The sequence below is a fragment of the Neophocaena asiaeorientalis genome, unplaced genomic scaffold (assembly GCF_003031525.2).
Source record: "Neophocaena asiaeorientalis asiaeorientalis breed wild unplaced genomic scaffold, Neophocaena_asiaeorientalis_V1.1 scaffold45, whole genome shotgun sequence".
Taxonomy (NCBI): domain Eukaryota; kingdom Metazoa; phylum Chordata; class Mammalia; order Artiodactyla; family Phocoenidae; genus Neophocaena; species Neophocaena asiaeorientalis.
The window spans coordinates 1,424,101-1,439,811 of record NW_020174642.1 but is presented as its reverse complement, the minus strand read 5'-3'; the positions used below and the strand labels follow the sequence as shown (position 1 = coordinate 1,439,811).

General features: G+C 47.4%; 1 protein-coding gene across 3 annotated transcripts in view; it reads right to left on the bottom strand.

Annotated features, from left to right (window-relative positions):
• Positions 1–15,711, bottom strand: part of EVA1C (eva-1 homolog C) — an 82,880-nt gene that overhangs the window by 15,875 nt on the left and 51,294 nt on the right. For all 3 annotated transcript variants that reach the window (XM_024758134.1, XM_024758133.1, XM_024758135.1), the window contains exon 5: positions 3,907–4,050. In XM_024758134.1, coding sequence (XP_024613902.1) covers positions 3,907–4,050 — 144 coding nt within the window. The remainder of the gene's footprint in view (positions 1–3,906; positions 4,051–15,711) is intronic.

The following is a 15,711-nucleotide window of genomic DNA, read 5'->3' as shown; positions in this document are numbered from 1 at the left end:
TGAGCCTCTTAGGTAAGAGCATCTTGATTTGAGTACGGGGTTGGCTGGGCCCCTCTCTAGCAGCCATGTTTATAATCACATCACATGGTCTCTGGCCAAGGCAGATCAAAGGAGGGGGCTACTGGACCCCAGCCCAGACAATTAAATAGCTCTCTGTTAGAAATTTGGAATTAAGTTGCCAGATTGCCAGTCTTCATGTTGTTCGAACATAAAAATCTAACAGAAGAATCATTCGGGCTGTGGGGATAGCTGTATGGCATCCAGCCCAGGGTCAGAGGGCTGTCTGCAGAGGGTGGGGAGAGAGGGAGAGAGAGAGAGAGAGACAGAGAGACAGAGAGAGAGACAGAGACAGAGAGAAGGAGGGAGAGAGAGACAGAGAGAGAGGGAGGGAGGAGAGAGACAGACAGAGAGACAGAGGGGGGGGGAGAGAGAGAGAGGGGGAGAGAGGGAGAGAGGGAGAGAGAGGGAGGGAGAAAGAAACAGAGAGACAGAGGGAGAGAGGTGAGGGATGGCTGCCATCACCGTGAAGACTCCAGCTGCGGCCCACCCTGAGGCCTTGCTTTCCGGCCCTGGCTTCTGGAGATGGCCTTCTAGCCTCAGGGTACCTCCCCAACCTCAACCCCCTTTCGGCTTAAACCAGCTCAACTTGGTTTCTTCATTCATATCCAGAGAGTCCGAAGTAAGACAGATTCGCTTAGAAATTAATTCCCGACGTCCTCTGTTTTTGTATCAACTCCCACATCAGTAGAACTCATGTTTTTAAAATATAAAACCTTTCATGCCCATTTGGTCATCTACAAAATATGCAGACATTGCAAATCATGTTTTAATGATTCAGGTTTCACAGTGAAGGGCCATCAGTCGGGGGGAGAAATAATTTTAAAATGTCAACCACTTAAAAAAGAAAAAAAAACGTCAACCACTCACAAGGTGGTTAGAAGTTGCCTTAGAAGGTGTCTGCTTGGACAGTCGGGGCTGCGCTGGGAACATTAAGTGGCCTCAGGCCGAGGGTCACCACCTCCCTTTGGGATAACTCCTGGGGAACCACGCTGACGACAGGCGGCCACTGTCCACGGTCCCATGTCCGAAACCAAGATGCAAAGCCCCCTCTCTGACCTCGGCTTCCCACTCTCAAGCAGACTCACTTGGATGCCTCCCTCTGCCATCCTTCGACCTCGTCCAGACCCTTCCCCGTTGCCCAGTGAGGCTGGAGCAGCCCTCTGCTCTGTGCCGACCCTCAAGCAGCTGGCCCTGAGGGAGGGACCCACCACCGGGCAGACCAGGGTCCCCCAGAACGCTGACCGCTAACCCCCTGGGCTCTCAACACACGCAGCACCGTCACCACCGCCCTTTCCGAAGTCAGCCTGCCCCCACGGCCCTTACTTCAGACCTTCTCCCATCTCCTCAAACCCCTCTCTCCTCCCGCAAGTCCTCACAGCGGACCACCTCAGCTCGCACTTATCTTGAGAAGGTTGGGAAGACAGGGGCCATGCGGTTGGAACGCCAAGCCCTCCCTCCATCCATTCCCAGAGCCTCTGCCCCACCCCGTTGGGACAAGGGACAAATCCTTCCCGCCCTTGTCACCTTCTCTGGACCCCAATCTTGCCCAAATAGGCCAGGTCTCTCCAGGAATGTCTTCCTACTTTCCCAAACCTCTCAAATCCACCCAGTTTTGACCACGTCCTCTAGCGCCATTCGGGTCCGAGTCATTGCCTGCTGCTGTCTGACTGGTCTCTGCTTCCATCCCGCTCTAGCCCCCCCTCCACCCTACAGCCGGAGTGGTCCTCTAAGGGTCTAATCATCACCAAATGACTCCCTTACTTAAAACTCTCCAGTGGCACCTCCTCCCAGGACCCTGTGGGATCTGGTCCTGGCCCCTCCCGTGCCACCTCATCCACCTTCCACCTCACCCACTGCCCTCGTCTCCCCCACTCAGCACCTGCCAGCTCACACCTGCCCACCCCTCAGAGGACAGGGGCAAATTCGCCCCAGAGGAAAGTTCTCCTTGGAAAACTTCTCCGTTCCCTCACCTCTCACCAGCTAAAAGGGCCCCTCCACTGTTATCCTTCCACATGGCATCCCGTCCTTTTCAGAAGCATCATTTATCACAGTGGGTAACGACACAGTTCTCTGGTTATTTGTTTAATGCCCATCTCTCTCCCCCAGCTGATAATTCCATGAGGACACGGACAACGCCTTCTTTTCTTTTTTAACTACAACACGCCCACAGCGTGCTGAACGAGTGAATGAGGGAGAGGAAGATTGGACTGGAACACGTGACCCCTAGGCTCTGAAAGTCCACCTTCTCTTTGCGAAGAGCAGCCTCAGCCTGGGAACTGCTCTGGCCTCGCCCGTGAAGGCGCACCAGGAAATCCACCTTATTTGCAGGTTAATGTCCTGCCCTTCCCTCAACGCTCAGCTGGAGAGGCCTGGAGTTACTAGAACTTCAGAGTGACTGTCCGGTATCTTGGGGAAACTCAGCCAGAATGGGCTCCATGCTGCCCAGAGCTGCTTTACGTGGGAGCCAGAATGTAGACTGGAGAGCAAATAAAACCATGCTTCCTGGAACGTGAGTGTGGGTGCTGTTACTTTGGGAATACAATCCTGTCGTCACTGCACTGTGACTATTACAGCTTTGATACTGCAGAGGACAACGGTTTGAGCTCGGGACAGAAAAGGCTGGGGATGTAACGGAATATTATTGGGCCATAAAAAGGAATGAAGTACTGACACGTACTCCAAAGAGATGAACCTTGAAAACATATACTAGATAAAGAAATCAGTCACAAAGAACCACGTATTGTCCGATTCCATTTATATGAAATGTCTAGAAGAGGCAAATCAGTAAAGACAGAGAGTAGTGGTTGCTTAGGGTGGGACTGGAGGGTGAGGGGTGGGTCGGGAAGTGACGGCTGAAGGGTCCAGGGTTTCTTTGGGGGAGTGATGAGAATGTTCTTAAATGAATTATGGTGGGAGTCGTACAATCCTGTGACTCTACTAAGATCACTGATTTGTATGATTAATGGCTGGACTGTATAGTTTGTGATTTATAGCTCAATAAAGCTGCAAAAAAAAAAAAAAAAAAAGAAAGGCCAGGGGTATCTGGCAGGGGGAAAGGGGTTTCCATGAGCAAAAATATTGGGTTCTTCAGTTATGACGTTCTTTGCTTTCCCTTTGCTTCTATACTTATTTCAAAACAAAAACAAAAAACACCTCTAAAAACCAGTTCACATGTCAGGATTACAAAGCAGAAATCCACGGCACCCTCTGAGGGTAATTAACACCTGATTTTTAAAGGCAGCTTTATAAAATTAGAATCGAATGAATGAGCGATTTCATTTTATTATTTGAAGGCACTAGGAAAACAAAGTGATGCTGTCATGTAACATATTTAATGGCTGTGGGGTAAGCACTTGATCTGTTGGTTTAACCCCGGGGGTACGTCGATAAAAGGGCTGTCGGCAGCACAGAGAATTAGTCATTTTACAGCCTAAAGGCTGGGATGGAAGATTAACTAGGAAGCCAGCAATACTGAGTGAGCTTGTGTGACGTACCCATAAATTTCAGAGCCTCCTAAGAACCCAGCTTGAGATCATTCTTCTCAGTGACATCCGTTTTATCCCATTTGCTTGTTCTTTTCCTGCCCACCCCGCTTGCTGCCAATCTGATTGCTAAAAGCACTTTTAAAACAAATGCGGACCAGAGACAATTCGATCGCTTATCTGAGGCGAATGTCATAAACAAGGCTAAGGGACAGGAGAAAAGGCTCGCCAGTATCTGGGATGACAGCACAGTTTCAGGGTAGAGTGAATGCAATGGTTTGTTGCTGGAAAACTTCTGTTCACATGCTCACCACCTCCCCAAGAGGCAGGGTCTCCAAGCAGCTTGTGGAGGGTGGATTCTTACCACACGCGTAGGTGACGGTGAGGTATTTCTTCACTCCTGGAAGACAGGGGCTTCCGAAATGGTGATTGTTGACGAGGATTTTGCATCTCTGCTTCCCGTAACACCTCCTGGATAATACTTGCAAAGCTGAGTAAGACAAGCAATCTGAGAGGCAAAAAACATCAAGAACTTCATGTTAGCTGGATTCCATGTATGGCCACCATGTAACTTCTGTTATTTCCTGTAAATAAGGATACTGAGCTGGATTTCACATCTCACGGAGATTGGTTCTCTGATTATTTTCTGTCTCATCAAAGCACCCCGCATGGGCTAAGTATCAATACTACACAGGCAGGCCTGGAAGGGCTTACTTTAATCAGACTGCTCTAATGCTCTGCTGTCACTGGTCGGAAATCCTTATGTATTTTTGAACAGGGGGCCCTGTATTTGCATCTTGCACTGGGCACTGCCCCTGTCTCCCCAGTCAGGTAACGGGCCTCACATATAGAAGAGGCAAAACACAGGCAGAACACTGAATAAAGATTCGTATTTCTTTTATGAGTGTTATCTCTCTGAAATATTTTAGTTATTGGTTAATTTTGAGAATCCTTCTCCCTGTGTGAGCATAAGCTCCATGAGGACGGGGACTATTTCTATTGTGTTCCTTATCTAATTCCCACAGCCTGGTCCACTGTGGAAATCCAGTAATAACGAATGAATGAATGAACAAAAGGACAGATGGATGAATAAACATAAGGACGTGGTTTTCAGCGCCCTGGCACGATGCCATCACAATTAGTAAATATTCACTGAACACGTACGGAGGACAAGGCACTGGGCTAGGTACCGTCTGAAAAACAAGTCAGGAGAAGCCTGCCTTGCATTCGCAGGATGTCGGATGGGGCTGGAGAGACAAAACCCACATTAACCTGACGGCTAAAAATGTGAAACACGGAGTGAGTGTCAGCAGTGATTGGTCCAGACAAGAGGTGATGGGGTTGGAGGCAGGAGAGGTTGCTGGGGACCGGAGTGGTCAAGACAGGCTTTATGGAGCAGAGGGGCTTGGTCATGGGCGAAGCAGCATGAATTGGACAGAGGCAGGCCAAGAGAGAAAGGTAGAAACACCAAGGCAAGTGGGCCAGAAGCACTTCGTGGGAGTCTAGGGGCTCAGCGTGAGCTGGAATAGCGGGCATCGGCAAGGAGGATGCAGTAGATGAGCCGGAAAAGCAAAATGGAGCAGGACCAAGCTACCGCTGAATGCTGAGCTAAAGATTTTGAACTTTATTCTGCAAGCAACAGGGAGCCTAAAAAATGCCTTGAGGCTACTTCCTTTGGGGACAGTGTATGTGATGCCCTGGGAGAGAAAAGGAACCAAAGGCAGGGAGACTAGTTTGGAAGCAATTTTAATAATACACGTTGGGAGAAGTTAAGAGCTTGAAGAGAGGGGAATGGAGAAGAAGAGAATTCTAGACACCTTGCAAAGTTCAGCTCACTATAACAGCTAACATTCTGCCAGGCTCTGCTCTCAGCACTTGTATGTGAACTGATACAATGTTTCAACAACCCCACGAGATTGGTTGTTCATTATAATATCTTATATTTTAGAGAGACTATATATAGGATAGGATATATTATTATGTATCATAAGTTGCTTATATAATCTATAATAGGTTAGTTAATATCTAATAGGTTGTTTATATTACATATATGTTTATATATAGAGAGAGAGAGACAGAGAGAGTGTGTGGGTGGGTGTGTATGTATATATATAAAATATCAATTTTGTGAATGGGGACACAGATGTGTGACAGGTTACGGAACCTCATACAGCTAAAGAATGAGGACAGCAGGGTCTGGACGTGAACACCGGGGAAAGGCCCCCAAGTCTGCAGGTTTAACCTTTTAACCTCTGAGCTCCACTCTTCAGGTCTCCAGTGAGGGGGCGGGGTGAGGGCCCCACTGAGGATGAGTTAGACCTTCAGCCTGGGGACAGAGGAGATGGCTGTGCCATTGCCGTGGACAGGGGAGATAGGCAGTTTGGAGGACGAGATGGTAAATTCATTAAAATAAAACAAAACAAAATAAAAAACTATTCAGCCTTTCAGAGGGGAAGGACCATTCAGGAAAGTTTTCAGATCCTGAGATGCCCGTGGGATGTACATGCCCACAGAGCCCGAGGGCTGATGCTATGAAGCTGGTCTCAGGGAGAGCACAGGGGCCCCCAGTCACAGGACTTTTCTTTTCTTGGCTACACCACGTAGCTTGCGGGATCTTAGTTCCCCGACCAGGGACTGAACCCGGGCCGTGGCAGTGAAAGCGTGGAGTCCTAACCACTGGAGAGCCAGGGAAGTCCCCTCACAGGACTTTTCTTGTGCTGTCTGTTCATGTCTTGCAGATGACAAACTCCTCTACCCTGTAAAAACAAAACCCCTGCAGTCCAATCCCGGAACCTGTCTCCAGCCTTATCGCCCTCCTTCACAGTCAGGATTCTGCAAAGGTCCTCCATGCCGGCCACCTCCGCTGTGTCCCCCTCCACCCACGTCCCAGCCATTCCTCAATGTGCCTCTGCCCTCCACACACCCTGACAAGGGTCCCTTCCCTCAGATCACAGGGACCTACTACTGTCCTAGCAGAGAGATGTGGACCACCCTAATCCTTGCCCATCTCCGGAACTCTGGGTGCCTGAACCCTCTTGCTGGAGGGTTCCTCCCTGACCTTGGCTGCCTGGTGCCCTTCTCCCCCATCTGTCTGACTGCTCCATCCCAGAGCCCCCTGCAGGCCTGCTCGCCCCACAGGAGGTCCTTCCTCAGCCTGGGCTCTCTTCTTGCACCTGCACACGCCGTCTGGGCCCACGTCCACCTGGACCATCGGAAAACTGAGGACCCGACCGCTTCCAGCTCCCATAATGGATCGCCTTCACTGTTCCCTCAGGAACCTCTCACTCCTCACGGGACATTCATCATGTTCCCCTCCCCCTACCAACACCCAAGCGAAGCAGCCTGAGCTTGCTCTTCCCCCACAGGCTGCTCTCAGTCGCGCTGCGACATCCTCTAGGCGGCCCGGCCAGAAGCCCCGGCTCCCTCCGAGGTCTGATGCCGGTCCTAGAATCATCCCTCCTCAGTTCCCCGCTGCAGCTTCAGCTTCAACCCTGTCACTTTTGCAGGAAATCTTTTTTTTTTTTTTTTTGCGGTACGCGGGCCTCTCCCTCTGCGGAGCACAGGCTCCGGACGCGCAGGCTCAGCGGCCATGGCTCACGGGCCCAGCCGCTCCGCGGCACGCGGGATCCCCCCGGACAGGGGCACAAACCCCGCGTCCCCTGCATCGGCAGGCGGGCTCTCAACCACTGCGCCACCAGGGAAGCCCTCCAACTCCATCTCTTATGTTAACTAGAGATCCGTGAAAGAGTCCAGTTGAAAGGAAGGATCTGTTTGAAATTCCCTGGAGGTCCAGTGGTTAGGACTCGGCACTTTCACTGTTGAGGGCGTGGGTTCAATCCCTGATTGGGAAACTAAGATCCCATAAGCAGCACGGTATGGCTAAACCAAAAAAAAGGAAGAAAAAAAAGAAAGGAAGGATCTGTGGTAAACACCACATAGCTGGAAAGACAATGATCTTGAGGAAAGGACAATTAAATTAAATAAATACACACACACACACATATATGCACACACACATATATAAAATATATAAATTATATATTTGTTTATGTAATATGTGTATATTATATATTCACACATATAAAAGTATATGGACCCTATAAACATATATGTATATACGTATGTGTGTATGTGTGAATATATATGTATATATTTTTGTGATATATCTAAATGTATGTAGTATGTATAGCTCAACAAATGGTGAGGAACATTATTATAAAAGCACTTGATCTGAATATATTCATGAAGGTTCTGATTTACTTTGCTAAGTCCAATTCCATGATGCCTGATCCCTGGAGTGTTGGGCTCACAGCAGGCACCCAACAATGATATATTTAATGAATGAATTAGTGGACTGGCATGGACACCAGGGAATGCAAACATCCCATATATCTGGCTTTAGAATGTGTTTGCTATGTGTGTGTGGGGAGGGGGGCGGTGTGATCCGTGAGTTCAAATCTGTGCTGAGAAGAGCTGCCTGGAGGGGCTTCAGGAAGCTGTCAGCCTCCTGTTGGTCGCTGGGTCAGTTCTCTGCAACTCGCCCTGGCTTGGAATAGATCCATCTTTCTTCTGACTGCCTCTGAATACTCCAGTCTAAAGGAGGCATCTTGCTGGACCTAATTTGGTGCGTTCTTATGAATGAAAGAAAAGTAAACAGAGCAAGTCAAGCAGCCAATGAAGATGGAATGAAATGTTTTAAGTGCCTGAGCAACAAGTACGTCTTTGTGAAGAGTAAAGAATAGTAACGTGAGCAGTGGGTATCATCAGGGTTCCGGCAGGCCACCCAGCGCTCAAATCGGACAATGTAAAGCAAGCTTGATAAAGAGACTTTACAAAGGTGTGGATGGGATGTGAACACCTCGAAGGATGGTGCAGGACCCCGGGGCAAGGAACAGCAGTGAGATGCTACCACCCCAAGCCTAAGGGGCAAGGACAATGGCTTCCAGAGCACAAAGGGGGATGCCTCATGGAGACGGCTGCTGCACGGAGCTGGGGTCTGCGGTGGGCAGTCGTGCTGCTTACGGTCCGTTGTGTTGCGTTAGGTTAGCTGCTTTGGTGCCTGGATCTCTCATTGGATGAGAGCTCCTGGAGGGCATGGGAGTTTCTCTGCTGTTTGCCCAGCACCTGGTATCTGCTCAACTCACTGAGACTCTGTGTCCCTCCTGCGTAGCACGAGGAACACCTTTTTCACTGCCTCTCTGTGAGGTCTGTATGAAGCAACTGCGGAAGTCAAAGCCCACATAAACGTGAACTGTTCTCACCAGCTGTCTCTAAGGTCGAATGGAATACCTCCTATGGTTAAGAGTCCAGAAAGTGAAAACAAGCATACGGTACAATCAGACCTAAATATTAAAGTTTAACCTGCAAATAAGCAAAAATTTAAAAACACTGTAAGGAGAATCACCAAGATGGTAACAGGGGATATTTCTGGCTGATGGGAAAGTTTTTTTTTTTTCCCCTATCGATTTTAAGATACTTTCCAAGTTTCTGAGTTTACATTGCTTTGAAATGAAAGCGTACAAAATGAACTTTCTTAAAAAGAAAAATAAAATTCGTGTCTGGATAGAAGACAGCTTTTGAATACGAGGGTCTCTGGGGCAATTATTTTCAGAAATGTAAATTTTTCTGCAAATGTAATGATAAACTATTCTTTTGTATAACCCAGTTTGCCCCAGAAGCCATGAAAAGTTTACCTAGGAGTAAAGATGTATCCTTTGAATTTTCTTCCAGTTTATTTAAAAAGTTTTTTATTGAAGTATGATTAATTTATAATGTTGTGTTAGTTTTAAGTGTATAGCAAAGTGATTCAGTTATACATATATATATTCTTTTTCAGATTGTTTTCCATTATCGGTTACTATAATACAAGATATTAAGTATAGTTCCCTGTGCTATACAGTAGGCCCTTGTTGTTTCCTTACTTTATATATAGTAGTGTGTATCTGTTAATGCCAAACTCTTAGTATATCTCTCCCCAGTCCCTTGCAGTTTATTTTTATTATTATTTTTCATTGCGTTGTGGGCGCACAGGGTTGATTGTGAATATTTTTGCTGTCTTTAGGAGCCTCGTTATTATTTGGGGTTCTTCTCTGAGCACATTTATCGGTTGAAAAAAAGAAACCTTAAATCTCGAGAGATTTGAGAATGCATTGTATGATTTCTGTATAAGCCACCGACATTGGGAAGAAGTAACCGTATGAATTATGAAGTTATTCTTAGAAGTCCTACAATAACTATTATTGTTTTCTTTCTGTAAACTATTAGTTTTTTCTGTTTCAAAATAAAAACGTTTGTAGTTGAAAACTTGAAAATCACAAATATGCCTAAACCAGGAAAATAAAAATCCCCAGTAAATCCCACGAACAGGAAAAAAAAGGTTAACCTTTAAAGAACATCCTTGTAGTCACTTTTCTATGTTTAAATGTCCTTCCCCCTCAATGGGATCATGTACATATTACGCTGTATGCTATTTTTTCTCATTTATTAATATATTTGTGAAAATTTTAACATAAGCATCATTTTAAAGAGCTGTAGAGATTCTCACTTTATGGATGTATCAGCTCTATTTACAATACCCTATTGGTAGACATTCTGATGAGTTCCATTGTTTAATGCTATAAAGAATTCTATGTGAAACATCCTTAGAGATAAATATTTGCACACAGGCATGATAGTTTCTAATTCTTGGAAGTAGATTGCTTTGTCAGAGGGCATTCAAAATGTGAAAGTTTTTTGACACACACCGCCAACCCATTATCCAGAAGAGTTGTACCAATTCATGCTCTTGCCAGAATTGTATTAGAGCCCTGGAGACTTTATATTTTCTTAGGACATGTGCCTGGCCATATTCTTTAAGGCTAACAGAGGAAGGGCGGGGGGGAGAGACTCCCATTTATAAGACTACAGTCCTCTTGTACCCAGGAGGTCTTGTGACCAGCGTGATTTACAGAGGCGGGCTTCTGCACTCATAGCTACCCTGGGAGTGAAAGAATTTATCTTGGTGAGAAGGAAAGAAGCCACAGTGTGTTTTTAGGAAGAGGCCCAAGGTAATTCAGGTCCACTTCAGGTCTGACCATTTCCTTGTTGATGCTGAGCTCTGAACCATTGGCAGGATTCTTTTTTTAAAGTGGTTATTTCCCTCCCAGGCTGATTCTGTTTGCACCTCTCTGCCTGGCAAACTACCCTCCACCCCAATACATGTGATAACAAGATATTCAACTTTTTTTTTGTGGGGGGGAGGCTACTGTTTAACAGAAACTGAAGTTAATCGCTCTTTACAACCTGTGTTTATTCAGATAATTAGGCTGGTTGCTCTTAAGAGACTTTCTTGGCAGTGGGAAGCCCTGGCACCTTGATCTTTGGCTGAAAAGTCCAGGCCTGCCCACACTTGGCCTTGGGGTGGCCTTAGCCCAGCCTTTGACGTCCATTGTGTCATTTTTTTCATTCACTTCTTAAGGAAATAGAATCCCTGGAGCCCACCCAGAAAATGTAGCTGCGGCAGGAAATGACGTCCCATAGTGGAGGCCCAGCCAAGGGAACTTTCTGGAGGCCCGCTTTCCTAAGTTCATGCCCGGATCTGTGGGAAGGTCCAGTCCTTTCTGTGTTAGGACGCAGCTTCGCTGGCGTTTCTCTGGAACCAACGCGGATCAATCACTTCCATACCTTTCTTTCAGTTTCTCTTCCACTAGAGGAGCTGTAAGTTTTCGGGGTTTTTTTTTTGTTTTTGTTTTTCCAATTTTTTTGGCCATGCCGCACGGCATGTGGGATCTTGGTTCTCCAACCAGGGGTTGAACCCACGCCCCCTTCATTGGAAGCACGGGGAGTCTTAACCACTGGGCCTCCAGGGAAGTCCCAAGAGGAGCCATAAGTTCTGAGGGGTGTGACTTGCTTTAAGATCTTTCAGAAATGTCTTTTGGGTCACCACCCTCAAGAAGAGACACCAAATGTATCTGTGTTTGAACCTGTGTGACGGTAAAATGTCACTTTTTGACAGCTGTGATGGTGTCAGCCTTTGTAGTAGTTTATAGGGCTGTGGTAATGAGTACCACACACTGGGTGGCTTAAACAACAGAATTTTGTCTCCTCTTGGTTCTGGAGGCCGGAAGTCCAAGGTGTCAGGAGGGTTGGCTCCTTCTGAGGGTTCTCTCCTTAGCTTGCAAATGGCTGACCTCTCCCTGCGTCCTCACATGGTCTTCCCTCTGTGTGTGTCCGTGTCCTGATCTCCCCTTCTTACAAGCAGTCACGTTGGATTAAGGCCCTCCCATATGACCTCGGTTTAACTTAGTCACCTCTTTAAAGGCCTCATCTTCCCAAACAGTCACAATTCTGAGGTACTGGAGGTTAGGATGTCAACACGGGAATTTTACGAGGACACAGTTCAGCCCGTAGCAGCCTTCAAGATGGCCCCCAATGGTCTCAACCTCCTGGAATTCATACCCTTGTGTAGCCTCCTCCCTCAAAGAATCAGCTGGTCTGTGAGACCCACAGAGTTGGGTGGAGGTGACGGTGTGTGGCTTCCATTTGCTCTTTTGCATCTTGGGCTTTGGGAGAAGCCAGCTGTCATGTCTCAAGGACACGCGAGACCTATGTGGGGAGAACCAAGGTCTCCCACCAACAACCTGCACCAACTTGCCCGCCATATGAGTGAGTCACCTTGGAAGTCCAGCCCTCAGATGACTGCAGCCCAAGCTGACATGCCGGCTGCAACCATGAGACACCATGAGGCCCTAAGCAAGAACTTCCCAACTAGGGTACCCCAGAATCCCTGCCCCACAGAAACTGTGTAGTAATAAGTGTTCATTTTTGTTTTAAGCCATTAAATTTGGGAATATTTCATTACTCTGCAACAGAAAACAAATATAGTAGATGCAAACTATTACATTTAGAATGGGTAAACAACAAGGTCCTACTGTATAGTACACAAAAGTGTATTCTGTGATAAACCATAATGGAAAAGAATATAAAAAAGAGGGGCTTCCCTGGTGGCGCAGTGGTTGAGAGTCCGCCTGCCGATGCAGGGGACACAGGTTCGTGCCCCGGTCCGGGAAGATCCCACATGCCGCGGAGCGACTGGGCCCGTGAGCCATGGCCGCTGAGCCTGCGCGTCCGGAGCCTGTGCTCCGCAACGGGAGAGGCCACAACAGTGAGAGGCCCGCGTACCGCAAAAAAAAAAAAAAGAATATAAAAAGAATGTCTACATGTGTGTAACTGAGTCACTTTGCTGTAAGGCAGAGACTGGCACAATACCGTAAATCAACTACACTTCAATTTAAAAAAATAAAAAAAAAAGAAAACAAACACACATTGCTGGGGAAAGAAAATCCTAAAACTACAGAAGTAGCTTTGAGACTGGGCAGTGGGCATGTTGGGAGGACCTTGAGGAGATGGTTAAAGTCCAAGGGCCTTGAAGAGAAGCCCAGCATCAGTAACCTTTGTGCCCTGAGACAAGTGCATCTTCAAGGCAGAGCTTCCCAACTTCAACAGCGAATGCAGGGACTTCCCTGGTGGCGCAGTGGATAAGAATCCACCTGCCAATGCAGGGGACACGGGTTCGAGCCCTGGTCCGGGACGATCGCACATGCCGTGGAGCAACTAAGCCCGTGCGCCACAACTACTGAGCCCACGTGCCACAACTACTGAAGCCTGTGCACCTAGAGCCCGTGCTCCACAACAAGAGAAGCCACCGCAATGAGAAGCACGTGCACTGCAACGAAGAGTAGCCCCCCACTGGCCGCAACTAGAGAAAGACCATGTGCAGCAACGAAGACCCAACGTTTTTATGAGCTCAAGACCCAACTCTGTCTTGAGCTCAGAAAAATTAATGGAAAAAATAAAGATCTCAACAACAACCACAAAAGGACAAAGGCTAGAGACACAGTGTGTGTGCAAAGCACAAATACAATAACCACAGACACAAGGGGAAAGGTTCAAGGTCATTCATAAACAAAGAAAAGCAAATAAAAAATATACAGAAAGGCCACTTTATACCTATGAACTTGGAAACATGAAGAAAAATCATACAGAATGCTGCCTAAATGGCAGGGAAACCCACAGTTCTACGTCGCTGTTTACGCACATAAACTGGTACAAAAGGTTTTGCAAAGACCTCTGGTGGTACATGGGAAGAGCTGTAAACATGCCCATGCCCTCCTTTGGAATAAAACTTCTGGGAATTTATCCCAAGGAAATAAACCAGAGGAAAGAAAAAGCTACAAGCACAGGTTCCTTACACATTGTTTATGATATTTAAAAATCAGAAACAATGAAATAGGGACTTCCCTGGTGGTGCAGTGGTTAAGAGTCCGCCTGCCAATGCAGGGGACCCGGGTTCGAGCCCTGGTCAGGGAAGATCCCACATGCCGCGAAGCAACTAAGCCCGAGCACCACAACTACTGAGCCGGCACTCTAGAGCCCGTGCTCCGCAACAAGAGAAGCCACCGCAATGAGAAGCCCTCACACCCCAATGAAGAGTAGCCCCTGTTCTCCGCAACTAGAGAAAGCCCTCACGTAGCAACGAAGACCCAATGCAGCCAAAAAATAAATTAATTAATTAAAAAAAAAAAAGCAATGAAACAGCCACCAGGGAATGGGTAAGTAAAGTATATACTGTATCCCTTTAACAAGAGAGTGATTGACTTTGTCAGGAATTCGCTGGTCACGTGGAAAACCACCCGTGACATAAAGTTAAATTTCAAAGCAGAATTCAAATGTATCTACTTCAGAATTGCCATTATGTAAAAGCTGTTCTCTGCTCATCATACACCAGGACTTGCAAGAGATCCTGAAAAGAAAAATCTTTTCATTTGATGGGAAAAATCTGTGGCTGAATCTTTTTCTTATTTCTGTTCAATACAATGAACAATTATCTTTTAGAAAGAAGTGGAAATGCTCTCGCTGGGTATCTGCATGCTAAAGCCCCGCTCCGCCCTGCTTTCTGACCGAGTATGCGGGGCTGCCCTGGGTACCCAGACCCTGAGCTTGTGGGGCTGCACCAGACTTAAGCTTATTTGCAAGAGTAAAAGCACACACATCTCCTTTCAGAGGCCCAAGGTGAGACCTGACCACTTGGCCTTTAGGCAACCATCCTCCCAAGTTCATACCAGGTTCCGGGGTTAAAAATAAACAGCCCTTTCTCCTTCTTCAAAGTGCTGAGGCCCAGCTGCAGTGATAACTTAGAACTGAGAGCAGAGATCACACACCGGTGGCCCATGGACCGGATGTGGCCCGTAGGCATGTTTTGTTTGGCTCGCACGGTGTTTTAAAAGTTGGAAAATTTCACATTAAAAAAAAAATTCAGATTCCCAGCATCTCATGAGGTTGGAAGCTGTGACAACACCAGGCCCACATTCCAGGCCGGCAACCATCCATCCGCCAGAGGCCAGTGTGGGTGCCTCACTTAGGAAGGGGGGCTCTGATTCATTCACAGGGCTCGAGATTCACACGGGCACCTGCTCTGTGCCAGGCTCTGCTCTGCCTGCTGGGAATTCCACAGGAAAAAAGAGACATATCCTCTGAAGTGCTGGCCTTCTCCAGGTGAGAGAGACCATATGCACATAAGTGACTATTTCCATGTTATGAAGACAATCAAATGGGGACAGCTCGAGTGGGATGGCAGGGACAAGGTGCCGTGCTGGCAGGCTGCCTCGGAAAACCTCTCTGAAATGACGTCTGGGTTGATTCCCGAATGACGAGACGGAGCTGGCCATGCAAAGGTGTGGGGTAAGATTCCAGGCCAAAGGAAGAGCTTGTGCAAAGGCCCTGGGGTATGAAGGAGTGTGGAGTGCTCCAGAGGTAGTGAAGGAAGGAGAGAGAGAGGCGCACCACAGCTGGGATACTGGGTTTATTCTACAGTAGACAGAGTGAAGGGCTTTAAGTGGGGTGGGGGGATGTGATCTGATTTGATTTAAATAGAATTCCTCTGACTGATAAGTGAAGAAGGGGCTAAGGGAGGGTATGGAATCAAGAAGCGAGGCCGGAGACCAGTCAAGAGGCAGCCCAGATGGTCCAGGTGAGAGAAGCCCTGAGTGGGCTGGGAGCAAACAGTCTGGATACTGGGTACAGGGAGAGCCCACAGGACTTGCAGATGCAGTGGATGGAAGACAGGGGGTCAAAAGAGGGAGATTTTTTTTTTTTTTTTTTTTTTTGGGGGCGGGGGCCCCTCCCTTTTTTG